This window comes from Argiope bruennichi, chromosome 4 (assembly GCF_947563725.1).
Source record: "Argiope bruennichi chromosome 4, qqArgBrue1.1, whole genome shotgun sequence".
Classification (NCBI taxonomy): Eukaryota; Metazoa; Arthropoda; class Arachnida; order Araneae; family Araneidae; genus Argiope; species Argiope bruennichi.
This window is the reverse complement of record NC_079154.1, coordinates 51,857,008-51,879,032: the sequence shown is the minus strand read 5'-3', so window position 1 is coordinate 51,879,032 and position 22,025 is coordinate 51,857,008. Positions and strand designations below refer to the sequence as shown.

At 27.5% G+C, this 22,025-nt stretch overlaps 1 protein-coding gene across 2 annotated transcripts in view; it reads right to left on the bottom strand.

The window, feature by feature from the left end:
• Positions 1–22,025, bottom strand: part of LOC129966951 (serine/threonine-protein kinase SMG1-like) — an 81,211-nt gene that overhangs the window by 13,108 nt on the left and 46,078 nt on the right. For both annotated transcript variants that reach the window (XM_056081570.1, XM_056081571.1), the window contains 23 exons: positions 21,327–21,639; positions 20,848–20,959; positions 20,449–20,619; positions 20,117–20,343; positions 19,298–19,396; positions 19,012–19,168; positions 17,793–17,873; positions 17,585–17,685; positions 17,340–17,493; positions 16,768–16,887; positions 16,267–16,535; positions 15,286–15,459; positions 14,503–14,602; positions 13,311–13,451; positions 11,847–11,951; positions 11,678–11,763; positions 9,570–9,699; positions 7,533–7,629; positions 7,355–7,453; positions 4,396–4,514; positions 4,216–4,287; positions 3,949–4,128; positions 2,623–2,710 (listed from right to left, as the gene is read on the bottom strand). In XM_056081570.1, coding sequence (XP_055937545.1) covers positions 2,623–2,710; positions 3,949–4,128; positions 4,216–4,287; positions 4,396–4,514; positions 7,355–7,453; positions 7,533–7,629; positions 9,570–9,699; positions 11,678–11,763; positions 11,847–11,951; positions 13,311–13,451; positions 14,503–14,602; positions 15,286–15,459; positions 16,267–16,535; positions 16,768–16,887; positions 17,340–17,493; positions 17,585–17,685; positions 17,793–17,873; positions 19,012–19,168; positions 19,298–19,396; positions 20,117–20,343; positions 20,449–20,619; positions 20,848–20,959; positions 21,327–21,639 — 3,195 coding nt within the window. The remainder of the gene's footprint in view (positions 1–2,622; positions 2,711–3,948; positions 4,129–4,215; positions 4,288–4,395; positions 4,515–7,354; positions 7,454–7,532; positions 7,630–9,569; positions 9,700–11,677; positions 11,764–11,846; positions 11,952–13,310; positions 13,452–14,502; positions 14,603–15,285; positions 15,460–16,266; positions 16,536–16,767; positions 16,888–17,339; positions 17,494–17,584; positions 17,686–17,792; positions 17,874–19,011; positions 19,169–19,297; positions 19,397–20,116; positions 20,344–20,448; positions 20,620–20,847; positions 20,960–21,326; positions 21,640–22,025) is intronic.

Genomic DNA, 22,025 nt, shown 5'->3' with positions numbered 1-22,025 from the left:
ATTTATATTATTTATATGTTACAACAAACATTCAGCAATGAAAAACTGTACGCATGCCTGAATTTTTTTTAAAAAAATGGCACCACTTATACTATTTGTCTACAAGAATACAGAAGTTTTCTGAAAAATATTTGAAAACATAAAAGAACTTCAACCATATAAATAAAACAGGGATTCAAATATATGGAAATTCAGATGATTAAATAAATAAATATCACAAAATGTATATTAAAATTAAATATGATTAGATATAAATAATACAATATTAGCAACCTGGCTTTATTTTAGCATCGTTCATTGTGCAATCCCCAAAAAAGGTATCATTAAAAGAAATTAAAGTATTTTTAAATTAAAAATTTCATAAAGGACAGTCTACATATTGAAATAAGAACAAGCTTCAAAATTTCCAATAGCAAAATCCATTTTTCTCATCAATTCTCAAAACTACATCAAAAATACTTACCGGAAACCAAACTTTATTAATCTGTCTATTGTCTATCTAAAAGTCTATGTTTTTATTTCAAAATTATGAACTAACAAAATTTTGGACTACTAAAATAAAATGTTTAACTTTTATTCATATCTTAAAGTGTTTAAAATTTTTTAAAGACAATAACACTTCAATTTGAGCATAAATTGGAGGGCAGAGTTATTTTATGGGAACATGAAAAATTTCAGCGCATTCTTATGAGTAGTTTTTTCAGTAAATGAAACTTTGTCTAGCTTCTCAAATAATGCACTTAGGAGTGCATTCACTAATCTCAAAATGACAATAGCATTTTATTTGTCATTCAAATAAAACTGATCATGCATTTCGTAAATCAAATATAAAAACAAATCAAAGTTTAAAAAAGAAATTGTTTTCTATTGCTATAATATTTTATTAATAACTGTTGATTTTATATTTTTGTGGAAAGACGGTCCTGGTTGCATGCTAGAAATTTTACTTATAATATCACTTACAGAATATAAGAAAAATACTGAAAAATGGGAGTTTTATTTTCTGACAAATAATCTGTAAGATTGTAACTAATGAATAATAAACTTCCTATTTAAAAACAAATAAATAATATGCTAGAATGCCCTTTTTTTTGTAACAAAAAAAAGGGGGGGGACATCAGAGTTTGTTTATATTTATTAATGTTTATGTCATGTTTGTTTATATTTATTAATGTCAATCAGTAATCAAAGAAAGTAGCTGAAATAATATATATATATATATACCACCAAACTTCTCAATACTAATAATCTAAAAAAAAAAAAAAAATAGAAGGCAGGTGTTAAGCTACAGAATGTACAGGCAGATGGTTCAAAAAATTTATAACATTATATCATATGCTTCCTACCCTGCCAGATTTTCTGGAAAACAAATATTTTTTAAAGTTTGTTTTCTAAACAATCCCTTTAATGTTTCCCTTATGGATCATCATCATTATTTATCAATTGAGTAAAATATCAATAGATATCTATCTCGTTTCCAATGTTTTTATGATAATTCTAGTTCTTGCATGGAATATAAAATCAATGAAATATTTTTATGAGGTTAGAAATTATAATTAATATTTATCATCATTTAAGCTTATTTGTAAGCAGTCTTTCCTGCTTAAAAATAAAATTATAATTTAAGTATTAGATACTGAAATTAGATTTATTTTTTCAATATACAAGAGTTATATTAATTAAAACTGACTGTAAATTGTTAATTTCATTTAAATAATTTTTAGTATTTTTTAAGAAAAATATTTTTACATCTTTATTTTTTTTTCTTTTAAAACTTAAATTATAATTTAAAAATTAGGAGAATAAACATTTATTTTAGCATAAAAAATGAAAAGCATATTAATTATAACTATTTGTAAATGTGTAAATGAAATTGAAAAAATTTTGAAAGAAAAAATAAAAACACTAGCCCAGAAGCAAACTGCTAATCCAGCGCCTTAGCATACTTTGTGGATTTTCGGCGAAGGTGATACATTATTAATATATAAGCTATACTAGAAGTTTGAGGGCCATTTTGCTTTAATATTTTATTGAATAAGCATCCTAAAGGCATACTACCACTGTACTATATGTCATCCCAAACTAAATTTTCCAATTTGTGCCATCTTTTTGTAAATATGGAAACAATCCCTTAAGAAAAAATGTGAAATATCTCCTGATGTAATCATGGTATATTAACCAAAGTTTTACCACGGTAATTTTTTCATACGGAATCTAATCATGACATTAATAACAGGTGTCACCGTAGGAAATTTTAATGTTTATACAATTTTATATATGTTGACATTTCCTTCCAAATATTTTAGGCACAATATCTTTTAGTATACATCACTGGTTTTAAAATAACATTTTTAGTTTTATTCTCGGTTGCTGAATAATGTTGGGTGACTTTTTTTTTTCCTGCGATTGTACACTATATTAAAATTAACTTCATGTTAATTTTCCTAGTTTTTATTAAGTATTTATCAAAATAAATATTTCATTGAAAAAACACAAATCCTTAAAAATAGTAACTTTTGATCTTTACAGAAACTCCTCATCTCCCTTCAAAATATGCTATTCAAATCACTTCCACCAAACATTTCTTTTAAATAAAAATTAAATTTCAATCAAAGACAGTACCTGTTATTTGAGGTTCAGATCTTTGCATTAAAGATTCAAACTCATTCCTTAATTTTTTCACAGTATCAGCAGCTCTATTTTCAGTAATCTAAAAGAAATTGTAAAATTAGCAACTTTTGAATACCAATACAATGATAATATATACATATTTGAATTACTACTTTTGTTTATTTTTATATTTATTATTTTTTTCTATATATTTATCAGTATTTTATTAGTTAAAAATTGCTGATTTCATATTCCTGAATGGTTTAACATATATAACTTACAGGATGTCCATTCTAATTCATAATTAAACCAGGACAACCTGTAATTTTAAAACTATCAGATATAGATATATAATACTAATTAGAAAAAAAATGCTATAAATAATGTAATTATGCTTTATTAATGCTTTAATGATAAGATATAACGCTGTTGTTTATAGTACAGTAATTTTTTACAATAGTAAATAAATTATCCAATGCAAAAATTCTGTCAAATCTTGTCCTATTTGTTATATTTTTTGTTGCAATAAAATTAAAAACTTTTGCGGCTTCAATTATACTGTGTGGGCTATAAATCTTAGGAATGCATTATTTCAAATCAATCAACAGCAATTTAGATTATATGGTGTACATAACTGGCGAATTTTTCATAAGGTTGACAGATTTAATTTAAAATCACGATATTCAAAGTCAATGCAATTTCAGCTGCAAAAGTTTAGAACTTTTTTTTGCCTTAAAATATTAATGTCAAAATATTAAATCAAGAATATTTTATTAAATATAACTAATAGAAATGCAGATTGTATAAATGTTTAGGCACACCTGTACATTTATGATTATGTTGTTTTCACTAGCACATTTATAGATTCAAATGATATAAAATATAATTTAGAGCATTTTTCGAACTGAAAGAATATTTCTATCTGTAATGGTAATATCTAATATGCATATGTATGCATATTTATGTAAAAGTAAAATAATGAAGACAAATACTTGACATTGTCTTTGAAAAAATGAAACAGTACAATTTTAAAATTCTTCTGGTAAAATTGCTTAAATAGCAGAAAATTATTTAAAAACATTTTACAAAAATTTAATACCTTGCCACCATAAAGATAAGTGTGTTAATTAACATATCATGGTAATGTTTGTTGTGAGTGTGAATTTCTTTATCAATATATGTCATCGAAACAAACTGCAACCTATAATTAATTTCAAATGGATCAGCTGAACCATTAACTGCACAATAAATGAAAGACGACTTAGATAGTATTTAGAAAGATTTAGTTTCCATAGTATCCATACATAAAAATTTAAATAGTTGAAAATTATTTCTTACTTGTGTTTCCAGAATAAGATTAGTTATATTACACTGCAAATCAGCAATCAGTTTCTCAAGTGGAATTCCACAACGAGCAATTATCCTATCCAATTTAGCAACCATCTCAATCACAGATGGTTCTAAAGCAGTTTGAATAGCTTCAGGAAGAATTATATTTTGGAAGTGCAAATTCAAATCCTATAAGAAAGAATTAGTATTAAATTAGAGACAGGCAAGGAATTTTCAAAAGAAAATTATTAAAGAAAAAGAATCTTCAAAGTTTACCTCTAAAGCAAGAAACACAATATGTGCCAATTTTACACCTTGCAGAGCTGATTTTAATTCATTGCTTTTTATCTAGAAGAATAGTAATTACATTAAGTAAGTCATTACAATTAACAAGGATGTTGAGGCATTGGGCATGAAAGCGGATAATTTAGCATACAAATTACATAAATAACATACCACAGAGCTATCTAGAAGAAGCAGTACATATTGAGCTACATTTGCACAAGTGCTAGAAATTTCATCCAAAAACCAATCACCATTCCAAGAAGTCAGGTCAACAAGTCTGTCACCAGAAGCTACAAAGATAAATTTGAGAAGAAACTTAAACTATGTTACAGAAAAAAACTAATTTAGTATTAATTTGTTACTATAAACTGAAACCCAGCAGGGAGGAAAATACATAAGAAAAGTACTTCATAAAAAAATAAAAAGTAATTACATAGAATTAAAAGTTAAAAGTAATCATATAAAGAAATAATTATCAATTTTCAAAAACTAAATGACTGAACACCCAGTAGAAAAATACTGATTGATAATCCCCCTACACTTTTCAATACACGTTATTTTAATATATTATCAAAACTAAATTTAAATGTGCAAGATTTCCTATTCAGGTTTTCTGTATAGATGCAATTATTTTTGTATCATGCAAAAGGTACAATTATGTAACAATAGAATAATAATGGTAAACAGCATTCAAGATTAACATGTTTCTTTTCTCAGCATACATAATCCTTTAAGGGGTACTAAATTTGAAAAAAAAAAAAAAAAAAAAAATCTCACTTTAAAAAAACCCACATAGGTTAAGTTGCACACCCTGACAACAAAGTATTTCAAATCTGACCCCCTCCCCCTCCCCACACACACACCTTTAGCTTATTCCACAAGCGGATGGGACAAATACATTCTACTTCTTTTAAAGGGACATGAGTATTTTCCAAAACCCTGCGATGATTTGTGGTGCCATTTGTTGCCCCTCTTTTACATTGGAGTATGAAACTTGTTGAATAACCGTTTTTCCTATAATGGATATACAGGAATTGATTTTTATTGCAGGTTAGCCAGTTTTGATTATTTAAAAGGCTACTGGCTGATCAAAATTGATAAAGAAAGGTACCCTTTAACTATATTTACTACTCCTAATGCAGTATACCAATCGAAAATTATGCTTTTGGTACTTTTCAGCACAAAATTCTAATCTAAATACATTCAAGCTTACATGGATGACATGTCAAATGTACTTTTGTAGCAAATAAAATAAAAATATTTGGGACATGTCATAGGTGTGAGAGGGAGACATGGACCAAGTGAAGGAAAGGTCTTGGTGATATGAAGATTAACCAGAACGAGGTTAGATCAATGCTAATGGGTTTTAGAGAACATGTATTCTAATTTATGCTGACATTTCAGCTCTACTCTTTGATTTAACTAAGAAAAATAAATCCAATGTCTCTTGGTGTAAAAGGATGAAATATATATGTAATCAATGAACTTGTTTTGCGATTTAATGAATAATATTTGAATCCTGATCCAGCAGTTTTTCTTGAGATGTTCAATATATTTCTTTACTGTGTTTTGTATAAAATGTCTACTGCAATTACGGAACTAAGCATATGTACTATGTGTTTTGATTTTGCTTGTTATAATATAAGGTAACTTATAAATGGGAACAATAAATGCTATATGTTGTAGTAAAATCAGCCACAAGGGAATAATTTTACTCTTAGGTGAGGATGAGGGGAGGGGAGGGGTAAGGCACACAATATGCACTGAGTGGCAAACTATTATGACCACATCCAATACAATAATAGACTACTTTTTGCACTTAAAATTGCATGAATTCTTCTTACATAGAATCTCTGAAATGTTGGCAAGTGATATGAAGAATTTGAGATCATATCCGATGAAGTGTACTATCCAGTTCTTAAGATTTGATAGTACTGGATCCAGCTGCCTAATATCCATTCAATCTCATCCCACCGATTCTGGATAGAGATATGGTGACTGTGCAGGCCAATTAAGCCTATATAGTGTAATGTGTTTGCAGTAGCTCCTTGATTAAGATTCTTTGCAATTTGATGTACTGTAACTCTTCTGTTGAACAGGACAGCTTTGCCAAGTTTCATTTCACATCAAACATTCAGAAGCCTGTGACAACAACAAGCCCAGCTTTCTGCTTGGAAGTCCACTCTCTGTAAACATTAATAATTGCTGCTTCTGAGCACTTCATAAGTGCAGTCATTTTGCAGATACTGTTTTTGGCATTTCAAGCACTTACAAACATCCCACATTCAAGCTCAGTTAAATCATATATTTTTTGTACATTTTTTTTGCAAGCAACACAGTACAATTAGCACTTTTTGCCTGCATTCCCTTTTTGTAGCTATCTAAGATTCTAGTGGCAACAATGCGAAGTTATGGTCAATCTGTATATAAGTGTCAAGTGGTCACAATAATTTGGTCACTTAATATATATATATATATATATATATATATATATATATATATATATACATTGAATATGTCATCATTTAAAAAAAATTAGTTAATGCAATTTGCAGAAAATATATTTAAAAGGTTTCATGGATAAATTAATAACATTCAATAAAAATAAAAAGCAATTGATTCACAAATTCATTTGCTATCCCCTACTGGCCAAAAAAAATTTAAGGAGTAGAGGGACAATTTTAAAGCACCTTTTTCATTTTCAATAATTAATAAAGAAATTGCACTTTTGATGAATGAATAAGTTCATATATTCATTAAATCTTAAAGATTTTGTTTGCTGCAAATATTTATATATTAAGACACTTTCTTTTACTACAAATAAATAAAAGAATTCTGCTGAATATTTTTTTTTTTTTTTTCAAAAGAGAACAAACATTTAAATATCTGTTTAGACGATTTTTGTGGGTGGAGTTTATTTTTTAAAAATACTAAAAAAGATAGGACAGAGGATGCTTCATTAACCCTCAAAAAGTTAAACAAAAGAGTATTTTGCTTTCATTGTGCATTTAAGTCTGGATCTCAATAAACCAATATTTTCATTACATCATCCATTTTTTACTACATCATTAAAATTAAAAATAATAAAATCTTTTTTTTCCATGATTCATTTGAAAACAAAAGAACTAACCTCCTGCTGCATTTTCCATCATGAACAACTGCTTTCTAATGGTGCATAATGCTTCTCCCAACACACAAAGGAAAGCAAGATGACATGATTCACCAGATTCTGAAATTAGAATAATAATTTATAGAAATTGTGAATACATACAGACACAGCAAGAACTGAAAAAACGGCCTTCACACACCTGTCAGATAATGCAAAACAGCACATTTTGTCTCTTCTGCAAATGTTGCTAACGCATTCTTATCTTCTACCCTCTCCATCCGTATTCTTTCCATAAACTAAAAAAATGTGGGAAAAATATGATAACAAAAAATATTTGCCAATAAAAAATTGTTTATTTAAACAAAAATAGAATAACTAATCTTTCTTTTTTTAAATTATTATTTTTGAATTCGTCAAAACATTCTTTTGATTTTATATAAAAATATTTATTATTACAATTAAAAATATTTAACATAAAATATTTATTATTATATTATAATCACATAAAAATATTTATTTATATTACTGCTTTTAAAAAATCTGTGCACAGCATTACAATTTATTACCAAAGTTAAATTTAAGGGAACATTCAAATCAAATTCATGAAAACAATGCTAGACAAAAGAATTAACCTGGCATGTAAAAATGAAGAAAACCTGATTATTAACCCTTTGTTTCATAGCATTCCACTATGCGGAACACATAACTTTGCTCACTTCTAAACCATTAAATTCAACTATAAATAAATGACAATTTAAATCAAGCAGATCCTTAATTTTTAGCTATAACACATTATGTATAAGGTTATTTTTTTTAAGAAATTTTCTTAATTTTTTTCTAGTAAAAATAATTGTTGGAAAAACAATTTCAATGCTATTATGTTGGCTGTATGTTAAGTTAATTTTTTTAAAAAAATTTATAGAAAGAGCATACATATAAATGTTGGATAAAATTAGGTGTTCCATAAGCTGGGACACGGTGCTGATCGTGTTACTCAACGGGACACTAATATGGAAAAAGAACACTTACATCTCGGTTTCCTGTTCTTCTCCCTTTTTCATAGAAAATGCACTCAATTCAAGGAATATTGTTTGGGAGAGTTAGAATTTTTAGAAATGACAGACCTTCACTCTGGGACTAAAGTTTTGAGTTTTTTTATTTATTTATTTTTATTAATAGCTTTGACCATTGTTCACGCGAATGTTGCTTAGCGCCAAACTTGGCAATCTTAAAATTACGGCAACCCCTTTACCCGCCCTTCCGGTCGAGTCTTTCAGGGGTTCATTAGAACATTGACCCGCTTCGGCTCCCCAGCCCCCGCAGAAGCTGTAAACAACTTCAGTTTGTAAGGCTTAACAAAGCCAACCGCAATGCAATACTGCAATCAGCCATGTATTACATGAACTACTCACTGCAAAAGGAGTGTATATAGTGTAAATAAAGAAGAACAAGCAAAACTACAGTCCACTGCTCACTTCGATTCACCAACCATCTTTCCTTAGAGCTGCTTGGAGTTTTCTGTTCATTATTTTGAGTTACAATAACATTTGGTTTTATATTATAGTGTATATATTTTTAATTATATATATTATAGCTTATTTTTTTTATTTCCAATACAGCTGTACAATTTCTACTGTAAATTAATTGTACTGAAATGACACGGTGAGATCAACTAAATCTTTCCAAGGCACCAAAAATGCTTCAAACATTGCCCACCAATAGCAAATCTGAGATGCCTAATTGTGGTGCATCTTAGGTCATATTAAATCTGCTACAAAGATGTAGAGTAGGCTTTTTATTTAAATGCTGGATATTTTACTCATTTTTGCTCTTCACGGCAATGCTCGCTTAGTCACATTTATCAGAGTTCTAGTGCTGCAATGTTCCAGCTGACAGAAGACAATCAAAATCAAAACACTAAGTACAATCTTCACAAAATTTAATCTACATACTCCTATAAACGTAAATAAGCTACTGACAACTTTTTTTTTGTTTGAGTTTAAAATTTAAAGGGATTAATATAAAAAAATCTCCTGCAACAATATAAAAAGATTGCATGCAAAATTTATATATAATTCTATGTCCTTTAACTACTGAATACACAGCCACTTTTCAAAACATATCGAATATGATCACTGAAAGGGTAACACTAATTTAAATGCAGAAAATGTATTAATTAATGTTAAATATCAATTGAAATTCAGTTTTATTTTTAATACACAATAAATTGACTCACAGTTAAAACTTTTTTGTTTGCATCATTTAATAAGGACTGGAACTCAACATTCAAAGAAATAGCAGATTGAATGGCATCAGTACTATCTCGCCCATACTGGTTTCGGAAGTCTGCAATTATTTCAATGCACCTTAGAAAGCAAAGGAGAAAGGAATAAATTATAAAAAAAGGATATCTTGGTAGAATATCGTGATAATGAACTTAAATTATAAAAATATTAGTTTTCTATACATAAGGTTCATAAACTAAAAGAAAGAAAATGGATTTTAAAGCATTCAGCATTTGATAAAGGACTTGAAAATAATAATAATAGTAATAATAATAGAATATAAAACAAAATTAAGAAAATAATAGAACATTTAATGACAGCTGCCTTAAGTAAAGAAATAGAGGGAGGGGAAAGCAAGCTAGCTTTCAACAGGCTGTATTCTTTCTTTCTTTCTTTTTTTTTTTTTTTTTTTTTTTGTAGCAAAATGTCTTTATCTCTACTGAGGCAATATTTATAAATGCATAAGAGAATATTTAAACTATCTTCTTTTCTATACTCTTTTCTTTTGATAAAAAACAAAAGAACTTTTGTTAATATCTCAATTTTGCAATGATAATCTCAATAAATTACAGCACAATTACAATTTTACTTATTACCAAATTATCAACCACACAAAAAGTACCAACATAAAAATATTTTAAAGTTATAAAAATTAATACAACTTAAAACATTAAAAATTTACATAGTTAATAAAGCTAAAATTTATAAAGCAAATGAGAAACAAACAAACAAAAAAAAAAAAAGCAAAATTTACACGGTTTTTTTTTTTTTTTTTTTTAAATGACGGTACTAAATGACCTTTGTAGCTCGAACTATCGGCCACAAAGCCACCAAATTTTGTACAGGGATTATTGACAACATAAGAAAAAGGAATCCACGGGGGAAAAATTTAGTTTGAAAAGTTGCTGATGGGGGAATGTGGCACATTTGATCTAAATTTTAAGTTTAACTGCACGATAAAAATTTAAAAAGCTACAGCAAACTGATAAATGAATAACAAAGAATTAATTTTTCCACAAATGTGCTTTATTCAAAATAATAACTTCTGTAAATAATTACAAATAAAAAAAAAAGAGAGGAGAATCTATTCGACTTTCCTTTTATTCTTAACTACTTAAGATAAACCTTCGATTTTAAATAACCATACAGAAAATAGTCACATGGGGTTAGATCGGGGGAGTGAGAAGGCCATGCAACACGAAAACAGCAACTAATGATTCTTTCCTCTGTAAAGTGATGGCACAACAGTTGCTGTACGGATGTACCAATATGTGGTGGTGCTCCATCAAGACAATTTTATCCAAGCATTGCCTTTGCTGAAGTTGTGGAATAATAAAACTACTCAGCATATCATGATATCTTTGAGCATTTACGGAACAGGTCTGCAGTCCTGCTTGGGTAATAGTCCCAAAAAAAGTATGGTCCGATGTTAAAATCTGCTGTAAAACCATACCAAACAGTCACTTTCTTGAAATGCATGGGGTTGTTCAGATGCCAAAATTCTAGAATTCTAAGAAGATAAAAGAGCTTCACAAGTAATGCATGCTACGCTAAAGCGAGACGCATTTTGCAAATCAACTGATACTTGAAATGATTTTCAATGCACCGCTTCTTTTTTATAACTCAAAATACTGGCGCTGGTGACAATTGTGTAATCGAGATTTTGCAATTTTTCCCTTTGTTTTATGCAAAATTTTAAATGTCTTAAAGTGTAAAGTGCCACATTTTCCCCTATTGGAAACTTCTGGAACTAAATCCCCCCTGGCAGATTCCTTTTCCCCATGCCGTCAATAGACCCCATACAAAATTTGGTGGCTTTGCAGCTGATAGTTTAAGCTACAGAGGTCTCCGAGTACCTTCAGTTTAAACAAAACCATCCTGTGTGTTATAAGAAAATTACCAAATGTTGATAAGAATCACAAAAAAAAATATTTACCATGAAAAAACATTTGCCATGTAACAAAATGTTTTGAATGATATAAAAAATAGAGATAACAAGTACACATTTATATACAAGTGTGCATGTTAAAAATTTAGTTAAGAGATCAATAACACTCACTTCAAAGATGAAAAATCAGCAAGAAGGCTCTCTAACCATTGCTGCCATTTGAAACATCTGTTCTGCTCCTTGTAACTAGGCCCAAACTGCAAATGTATTCAAGTTAACTAAATACTAAATGAAGAATTTAGATAATTCTATGTCTTATCAATAAAATTTAATTTTTTACCTGTAAGATTACAGTAGCATATGTAGTAAGAAGATCAATGCAATTTCTCATAGTAAGACGACGCTGTTGTAGAGTATTAGCAAGTTCACTCTCAGCATGCTCACACTATTCAGAAAAAAAAAAAAAAAAAAAGGCGAGTCACTTACACAAAACAAGATAAAATATACTAATGCTTACAAAGAGTCAAACTATGTTGCAGCATTAAATGAGTTAGAATCTGACAATTTAATTTGCTTACAATAAAATGAGTATATCAAAATATTTAAGCACATTTTTATTGAATATACATAATACATTTTATATAGTAAGAAGAGAAAAAATACATAAAAGAATAGAGATATTATATAGAACATCTCATTCAAATAAAAGTAAGTTAGCTTTGAATATTTTTTAACTGTGAAGTATCAAATATCATTAACTAACCTGCAATTCATTTTAAGCACGATAAAACTAGCATATAAAAGTGAAAACTATAATTTTTAATCTACTTTTTCAAACCACTTTATTTTAAGAAAACTCTTTAGTTTTTAAATATTTATAGCAAAATAATAAACAGAAGGAAATTGATTACAATTAAAGAGTTTTTCATATTAGGAAACTAGCACAACTCACAATAAAAGAACAAATCTGTGGTTTACAGATTTCATATTTATTGAAAATGCACAGATAGATATATGACTTTTCAGAAAATAAAAGATTATTATAAGAATGAGATGAATTTATGAAGACACAAAGGAACGAAACACTATTTTTATATCCGATTCAGGAATTGAAAAAATGTACTAAGTCCCCAGGTGAGAAATTCTGTCATTCCTGAGCCCATAACAAGTGACTTTTCTTATTTTCTGTGATACCAAAAAATTCTTGATAGTCTACTGCTGCTAAACATCCTTTGCAAAATCTTTTTGTTATACTTTGGGATATGCTTTGCAATGATTTTGTTTACAATTGTCTTTCTATTGCTGTAGATTATGTATGCTACATGTTCCACCTCTTATATTTAGAAGTCTTTTTCAACCAGAATAGTCCTTGCTGATTGAAGTTTTTTCAACTGCCATTTTCTATACACCCAAGATACTGTTGGACAAAAAACAATGAAAGAATCATTATTACAGAGTTACTGGCACCAGCTCTTTGTGGGAAGACAATAATCTCTCATTTAAATTCAATTAAATATTTTGTCTTATTCCATTAGCTATTCACTTACTTGATAATCATATCGCCCGAAGCTCAGAGTTTCTAATTTAAGCAACTCTGTATTATTGCATCACTGCTGGATTAATTTACTCTCAAATAAGCCACCTCTAATTTCTTTTGGCTACTTAGTGCATTCTTTATTTCCTTTAATATATATTATATATATATATATATATATATATATATATATATATATATATAAACATGATTTTTGAATTTTTTCTTTCAATAATTAAATAAGAAACACAGTTGATATATAATGCTTACTTGTTGAACTAATTGACCTTGACCAGCAGACTGCAAGAATTCTACTACAGGGGCTACAGACAATGTATCATAATTTTGATCATTTGAAACATCTCCATATTTTTTATTTAGCTCTGATCCAGACACATTAGATAAAGCCTCCTATAAAGTACATAACAATTTAGCAAGACATTTAATAAAAAAATTTCAGTACTGAAAAAGAGCATGTAAAAAATAAAAATGAGCGAATGAATTTAAATTTCTTGATAATTAAAACAAAGATATTGTTCTATTTCACATACCATTAATTTTTAATACATAGTATGCAATAAAATACAAATCAAACATTAAAACTTCATCGCAGAGCCTGATTTAAAAAAACACAGGCAAGATTAACCACTGCTTAGGGCCTCCGTAGCTTGCAGCTTTAGGGGATAGCCTTGAAGACTCAAATTTAAAGAGTGCAGTCCGATTTATTTAATTTTTTATTTACTTACACTGAATTTACAAGAACCATAAATTCAAATTAAAATCAATTATAACTTAAATTTTTAAGTATTATTCTAAGAATATACCTATTTAATTAATTTTTACTTTAATTATTTTTTCTTTATGTTACTTTATAATTTTTTAAAAAGTTCAATTGTACAATATTTTATATGCAATATATAAAAACGAATTTTCTAGACAGTGAGCTTTCCAGTTTATAAAAATAGATTACTTAAATCTATAGTAAATACATTTCTAATCCATATAGTAACTTATATAGATTAAATTAAAATCAATAAAAAAATTTGGTTTAGGACTTGGAAAAAAAAGGAGTGGGTGGGTAATCTTTTTAATGCTTAAGGGTCCCTAAAGAGCTTAATATGGTCCTGCCTCACTTGCTAATATACTTAAGCTATACTTAAGTATATTAATTAAGGCAGCACTACTACATTGCACCATTGTTGTACATAAAAAAATAAAGAAATTTTTTTAGTTAAAAGTAAATTACTTAGGAAATTACTTTGAAATAAAAATAACTACGTGTTCAATCTACTAATAATACAATATAAAGTAAAATATTTGATCAACACTTCAAAATCATTTGATCAAAGTACATGATATACTTTCAAACAGCACATTATCATATACATACAAAAAAAAAAAGGAAATCTTTTAAATATCTGTAAATATTAATAAGGCTCTAGAGAAGTTTCAATATACATACACAATGCAATGCATGCCACTTTTTACATTCACCCAGTTTCTCAACCACAGCTTCTTTTGTAGCATTCACAGTGGTTTTCACAATGGTTGTCTCATCATATCTATAATAATGAAAGAAAAAATTATTTAGAAGCTTAAAGTATCAAATAGATTTTTATTAATTATTTAAAGGAAAAGAATAAAATCCAATGTTGATTTCAGATGAGAGGCAGAAAAAAAAATCAAATGGAGAAGCACTATTTTAAGAGCTTCTATTCTTATAAGCTTTGTTTCAACTCTATAAATAGAACATGCTTAAAAAAATTAGTTATATATTATAAAGAATGCTAAATTTACAATTTTATTTTAGATGTAGTGATGCACATTTCAAGTGACTAATATAAAGATTTTTAATTTAAAATGAGAATGACTAATTATTACCAAATATAAAATCTTTTCTCTACCAGCAATTTAAATAAGTATCAATTCTGAAAATAAAGTTGAATGTACAGTTGAATATGTATTTGTTATCATTTCTTTTTTAATTTAAAATTCTGCATTATTTCTGATACAAGAACTTTGGATTTCTACCTTGGAATCATTTATGCAACTGTAATGTCACTCCTTTGACGCATGTACAGAATTTATATTTCTGATTTTTTACAAGAACGCTTTTAATGTCACAATTTAAATTATAATAAACTGATAAGAGTTTTAGAAAAAAAATTGCACAAAAAGATTTAAAATTTTTTTTAAATATAAAGTATAAATGAAGGCCTAAAAAATATTGATTTTATTAATTTACCTAGCAGGTACAGAATATAAATTATGATTAGGATTTGCAAGGGCTTCTTCTAACAGTGCTTTCTCTTGACATGCCTCCTGAAGTTCTGTTTCTGCAATTTGTAGTCCACTTTGGGCTGTCTTCCATTCTTGAAGTAGATTTTCAAGCTTTGGGAACGCTGATAACAGATCATCCCTACGAAAATATACAGCTGCATCATTTTATTATGATAACTTATTTGAATTAAAAATGAAAAAGAAATTAATGTATGATCATTTTAGTATTTGGACTATAAATCCCCCCCTCCAAACATTCAGATTCAGGTAATTAATTATGACAAAGTAATTTTGTCACTAACTATATTTTCAGAAAAATGAAATAAAATTTGTTTTTTACTAAAACTATAATATACACAAGAAAATAAAGATTGTCTTGGTGGAGAATAATCAAATGGATGGAACTATAAATAATAATAATATTGAAAAACAAATTTTATTTCACAAAAAATTAAACCTCAGTTCTCTAAAATGAGAGCAATATTCACTTATATAATTGTCTTATTATTTATTAAAACATGCAATAAATAAATCCCAATATGCAAGTGCATAAAAAGTATAAAAAATTTAAATCCTACAATTTTTTTCCAATGACTTTTTATTTTTCTAGAACAAAATTTTTAATATCCTTTTCATGTATAACAGTACGGCATGAGTCTCATTACATAAAAAACAAACTATAAATGAAAAAATTAAGTTGAAATTAACAATTCTTTTTAAAAAGAGAAGCTTATCCATGTCTAAGAGGCAATTTTAAAAAAGAACTAATATTTCCATTATTTATATATTTTAATACTTTAATTTACAAAATAAATAAATAAATAAAAATGATTTTTAAACAAAATTTAAAAAGTCAAACATTTATAGATTAATTTGTTTTCTATAATTACATAAAAAGTATGAAAAAAAATGATTTAAAAAAAAATCATATATAATGTTTACTCACCTATTTTTTAGCCATTCTCCTTTCATCTCAGCTACACGTATAGCAAACATGGACAAAGCAATATCCAATTCCATACCTTGACGTGTTTGCTTTGCTTCAGCAGCCCATGCTTGCCTTCCACCATAAACTGCTCCTGTGTACCCGCCTTCACTACCAGGAGTCCAATCCACCAAGGGATCATATACAAATGCCTCAAGTAAAGTCAACAGTGTTTCTCTACCCTTTCGTAAAACCTTCAGGACATGTTCACAGGAAGTTCTGAATACACCCTAATTAAAATCACAGAATTTTTAAATTATTCTATTTAAGAACAACAAAACCAAAAAAGACTAATGTAAGTACTTAAATTATTCTGAAATAATGTTCTAGTTTACCTAAATAAAAAAAAATTAAAAATTAAAAAAAAAGGGGGGTAAATAAAAATAATAAAATATGAAATTATCCAAGAACCTTCTAAAATTCAAAGTAATTACAAAAGTATGACAAGTAGAGAATTCTTACTTCAACTCCAGTAAGGCCTAAAGCAGTTTTAATATTTGGAGTCATCCTAAAAGGTACTTTTTCTGGAACTCGTAGATTTTTTCCTTTTTCAAAACACACATTGTAATCAATGTGTACGACCTAAAATAAAAATATATAATACAGAAGAAATTTAGTCTTAATATAAGATAACAGTAAAACTATAAATCTATCATTTCCCCCCCCCCCATTTCTACAGCATTATCATGAGTTATAATTGAAAAAAACTGTTTATTAAAATTTCAAACACGATGTATGCAATACACTATACCAATTAAACAAACTATATTCGCTTTTAACAAAATCATTTTTTTTTTAATATCAAAATTAAAACTCATTATACATAAAAGTTTAAAGTTTGATGAATAACGAATTGTTATAATAGAAGTTGCTATAATTTCTATCATTATCAACACACAAATCAAAAATAGTTCATCCAATTAAAAGGAGTAACTGTAACAGATAAATGACATCTCATTTTATATATACATTTATTCATCAATTGACACATATCTTTGAAATGTCCTAACTAGTAGATAAGTAGTATTAATTACCTCTCCAGTAGATAAATCTACAAGAACATTATCTAAGTGACGATCTCCAAGACCAATTATATAACCAATTATGGACATAACAGCAGTTGAATAATTATATGTTAAGGTAACATTCCACCATTCTTGAGCACTGCTACATGAACACCAGAGTTCTCTATAGTGAGAAATAAAATATTAAATTTAGAAAAAAATGATGCAGTAAAAATATAAATGCAAATTTTGATAAAAATCACAATTCACATTACTTTGCCAGTAAATCATCAGCAGTTTCATTCATTAACTGTTTTAGAACTTCAAGTAGGACAGATAATGGCCATTCTTTGCGATTATCCAAAGAATTTATATTCTAAAAAAACAAAATGATTTTAATGTGCATGTAATGATTAATAGTAATGTATTTCAAATAGAAAAACAGACTTAAAAATCATTTAGTTGAATCATTCATAAGCTCACCTTTTCTTTTAAAAGTGGAGTTAATTTATTATAGAAAATTTCAGATGGACGGAGAATTGTTGCAACATTTCCATTTGAATTCTATAAAAGAATATATTTTTAAAAAAACTTCATTACTAAAAGAAAACACTGTATAGTATATTCTAAATTTAACATACTAACTTCATTAAAAACTAATGTATAAATTGAAAGTTTTAAACTGGCATAACTGGATGAAAAATATACAAAATGGAATATTGTGTTGATAATTGTGATGTAAATATCAATGCAAAATGTTTAAATAACAAAATTCTAATAACAAAAAATTCTAATTGCAAATTAGAAGAATAAAAAAAGTTTATCCAAACAATTCTTACATTAGATAAATCCAATCTGTTAAGTTCACAGTACATGGATTCAAAATCTGTTAAATTAAGGAATCTAAACTAAATAAATTTCTTAGGAAAGTTTCTATAGTATTAAATTATTCTTCATGGTTCAAAAAAATGTTTCATCAATACATTTTTAAAAATTACACAGCTTGGTTACTTTTAAGATTGCAGCATATTAAAAGTAACAAAATATATCATTTGCATGGTGAATGCAAACATAAAATGTTGAATGACATGAAGAATCAAATGGATTTTTATGGATTCGTTTCTATAGGACTGCATTACTTCAGACAGACAGAGAGAGAGAGAGAGAGAGAGTATCGACTATTAATTAAATGTATGCATTATTAGGTTAATGATATTTGTCAACAAACAAACTTACTTCCAGCTAGATAATGTACACCTTGATATTATAACAGACAGACAAGCAAAAATACAAATTCCTATATATTTATGTAAACCTTCAGTAAACATTATGCAAATTATTATTTCTGTAAATACTAATGCAAACATATTACATATTTTAATATTTCAAAAATTATGCATTTGAAATTTTTGTTAAACTTTTTCAGATTATATTCAAGGAGCAGTTTAATTAAAAAAAATTATGGAACATTAAAAAAGAATTTTTAGTATGCCATAAGAGCTTCACAGAAAATGCTAAGTTTACAAGATTTAAAAAATCTTACTAAAAAAAGTCCCCTGCCCCTTTCAATTTTACAAGCAGCACACAATTCAATATGATTTGATGAAATAAGAAATCTAAAAAACTGTAAATAAACAGATTAACAATTTTTTCTTCCCTTTGTTGTTTTATAACCAAAGAAAATGAGATATAGATATTTCACCTGTCCTTTAGTACCACTTGCACTAGCTTCTCTTTGTTGCCATCTCTTATAAAGACCAAACAGAGGAGTTGCTCCATCCACCCACTGGATAAGGCCTGATCGAGGCCCTAAGGGTGTCACAGAATAATGTCGAGCATAATATACTTGTTTCCCATGTCTAGAAATAAAACGCAACACACTTATTAGTAATTCCAAGTACTTTTATGATATATTTATTATAAAATGAAACAGATAACCATGCTTAATGTCACAGAATATCTGAATGTATGAAGTTAATATATCATACCTTTTATTTTTTGCAAACATATTATTTACAATGGATAAGAACTGCATAATTCTTTCATCTAAATGAAGATCCTCCAGGCCTTTGAACAAATATGTATACCTGGAAAAAATATTCATTTCTTACACATCAGAATTAATTAACTATACAAATGTTTTCCCTTTCTTTACTACATCAAAAATTGGCTACAAATTGACAAATATAACAGTGATAAAAAAATCTATAAAATTCAGATTATATAACCAAAATTTTATTGTAAAGCAAACTTAATTAAGCAACTTTCTACAAAAATGATGAAAAGATTAAATAATTTGATGCAGAAATTAAGCTCAAAACGATTTTAAAATGGAACCAACTAAGCCTTTGCAAGATAAACAAAATCATATTTTTTAAAAGAAAAATCTAACAAAGAAATTACAGAAAATCTAATAAGCAGAAACTTTTGCATTTTAAATTGTGAATTAAATACAATTGATTCAATGATTTATAACAAATGCAGAGACATGCATATCAAAACCAAAATAAGTATTCAAAACTGCAACTTAACATAGAAATCATGTATACTATTCATATTGTCAACATTTCTTTCTTCTGAAATAATACAAAAGCTTTAAATCATGAATAAGTATAAGTGGATATGATTTTTTTCTTTATAGACTTCTAACAGAACCAGTTTATATTAAAATATATTATTTCTTAAAATTCAAATTTTATAAAAGGCATTACAATATCACAGACATTGTCAAAAGTTTTGCACAAGTTTACTGTAACAGGCATAATTCAGAAAGCCATTTTAAATATTTTACTTTAAGAATTAGTTACCTGTGGCCATCTGATCCTATGAAAGCTAATTTCTTTGGTTTGGTTTTAGTTGGCAGGATTGACACTGTGCTGTGCACTGACTGTACAGTGACAACACCAGATGCTTTATTGATTCCAGGCATAGGAATGACAGTTGATTTTAATGATGCTAAAATAGGACTAATTTGCTCCATATTTAAATGAGAACGTGATTGCTGTTGTACCTTCTGTTGAAGCAACTGGTAAAGCTATACAAAGGAAAAAAGTAAGATGAATAAAAAAAACCTTAAAAACTACAATACTATAACAAATATTTATAATATAAAACTCATGTCATTAATCCAAAGCATTACTTGTTTAAAAACAGCCCAACTTTCTTGTGGCCTCGAGGGATCTTCAGGATTTTTTAATTTATTCATTGCATTTTCTATCGGCTTTTCAAATGTTTTTTGAAACCACTGTTCATGTGGTGTTTCAGCAGGTTGACTTGTTATAGTTTGCAACTGTTCAAGTAAATAAAGTGTCTGCAAGAAAATAAAAATATAGAAAATTGCATATTTACAAATATAATGCAAGCCAGAAATATATTAAGTTCACAAAAATAACAGTAATATTCTTCCTTTGTATATATTAAATACAAAAAAATTAACTATCAAACAAATTTGAAAATTACAAATCTTATCTAAGTAGTACAAAATGAACTGCAATTTAGCCAATAGCCAAACTTTCAAAATCAAAAATTTGTAACTTACTGGTTTCACGTAAACATTATGTTTTTCTTTTATTATTTCTCTTTTCTCCTCTTTGCTTAAAAACTGATTGCTCATGACTTTGGATATTTCTTTTTCTAAATTCAAAAATCGCCTGAAAAATAAAAGATTTTTTTTTAAAGAGATAAACACACACAGGCACAAATCTATAAATTTCAGACTGAGGCATGCACATTGTTACACTAATGATAAACAGTACTTTTGGAAAAGCTCCGATTCAAAATAATTCAAAATTATTATGGAAGTTTTCTTTATTATTAATGATTCCTTAAATTCGAACTCTTGTTGTCCCTCTAGAACTTTTACTGAATTTTCATATAAAAAGACATGAAACAATGAAACATCATATTCAAACTGGTCTATTAGAGTAACATGATTACATAAATAAGCAACATACTCATTGATAACATTTTAATTTTATAAAAAAAATATTTAAAAAAATTTAAAGTATGCAAGCTTACCTATTTACTTCACTTTGGTGCATGTTCATAGTACCTAACCACAATTCATCCCACAGTAAAGTTATTCTGTGCAATTCATGAATCAAATTCTTAGCTTCAGATATTGTTCTCTCATCTTGACTGCCCAATGTCTCAACCAATGCAGTAAAGCAATTTTGCATGATAGCAGTCTTTTGCCTGTCATCTTCAGAATCATCATCAGACAATGAACTTATTGGATGTGGCAATTCGTCTGCAGCTGATACCTGACTGTTTTCAACTTGAGATTCTGCAGCATCCTCTACAGCATCGGAGAAATATGCACCAAACAAACCTGTAAAAAAATTAAAGATTTTTTTAATTTTAATAACTAAATTCTTTCCATAGCTATTTCTGGTTTATATTATATATGTAGCAATACAATTACATAAAAAATAAATTTATTAATAATTACTTTACTCTATATTAAAAAGCTATAAAGTGTTGTCTTTATTTAAGGTGATCATTAAAAGTATGCAATTCAAAATTATATTACAATCATAACATTGCTAAGTTTAAAATTCAATCAGAAACTGAAATTTCTGCAAGAACTAACAAAATGTAGTTAGTACTTTTAAAAAAAAATTAACATTCATGTTGCATAATTGTAGAAATATGACACTGTAGAAATAATTCAATATATGAACCTTCAGTACAATCTTGAAAATAATATATATATTT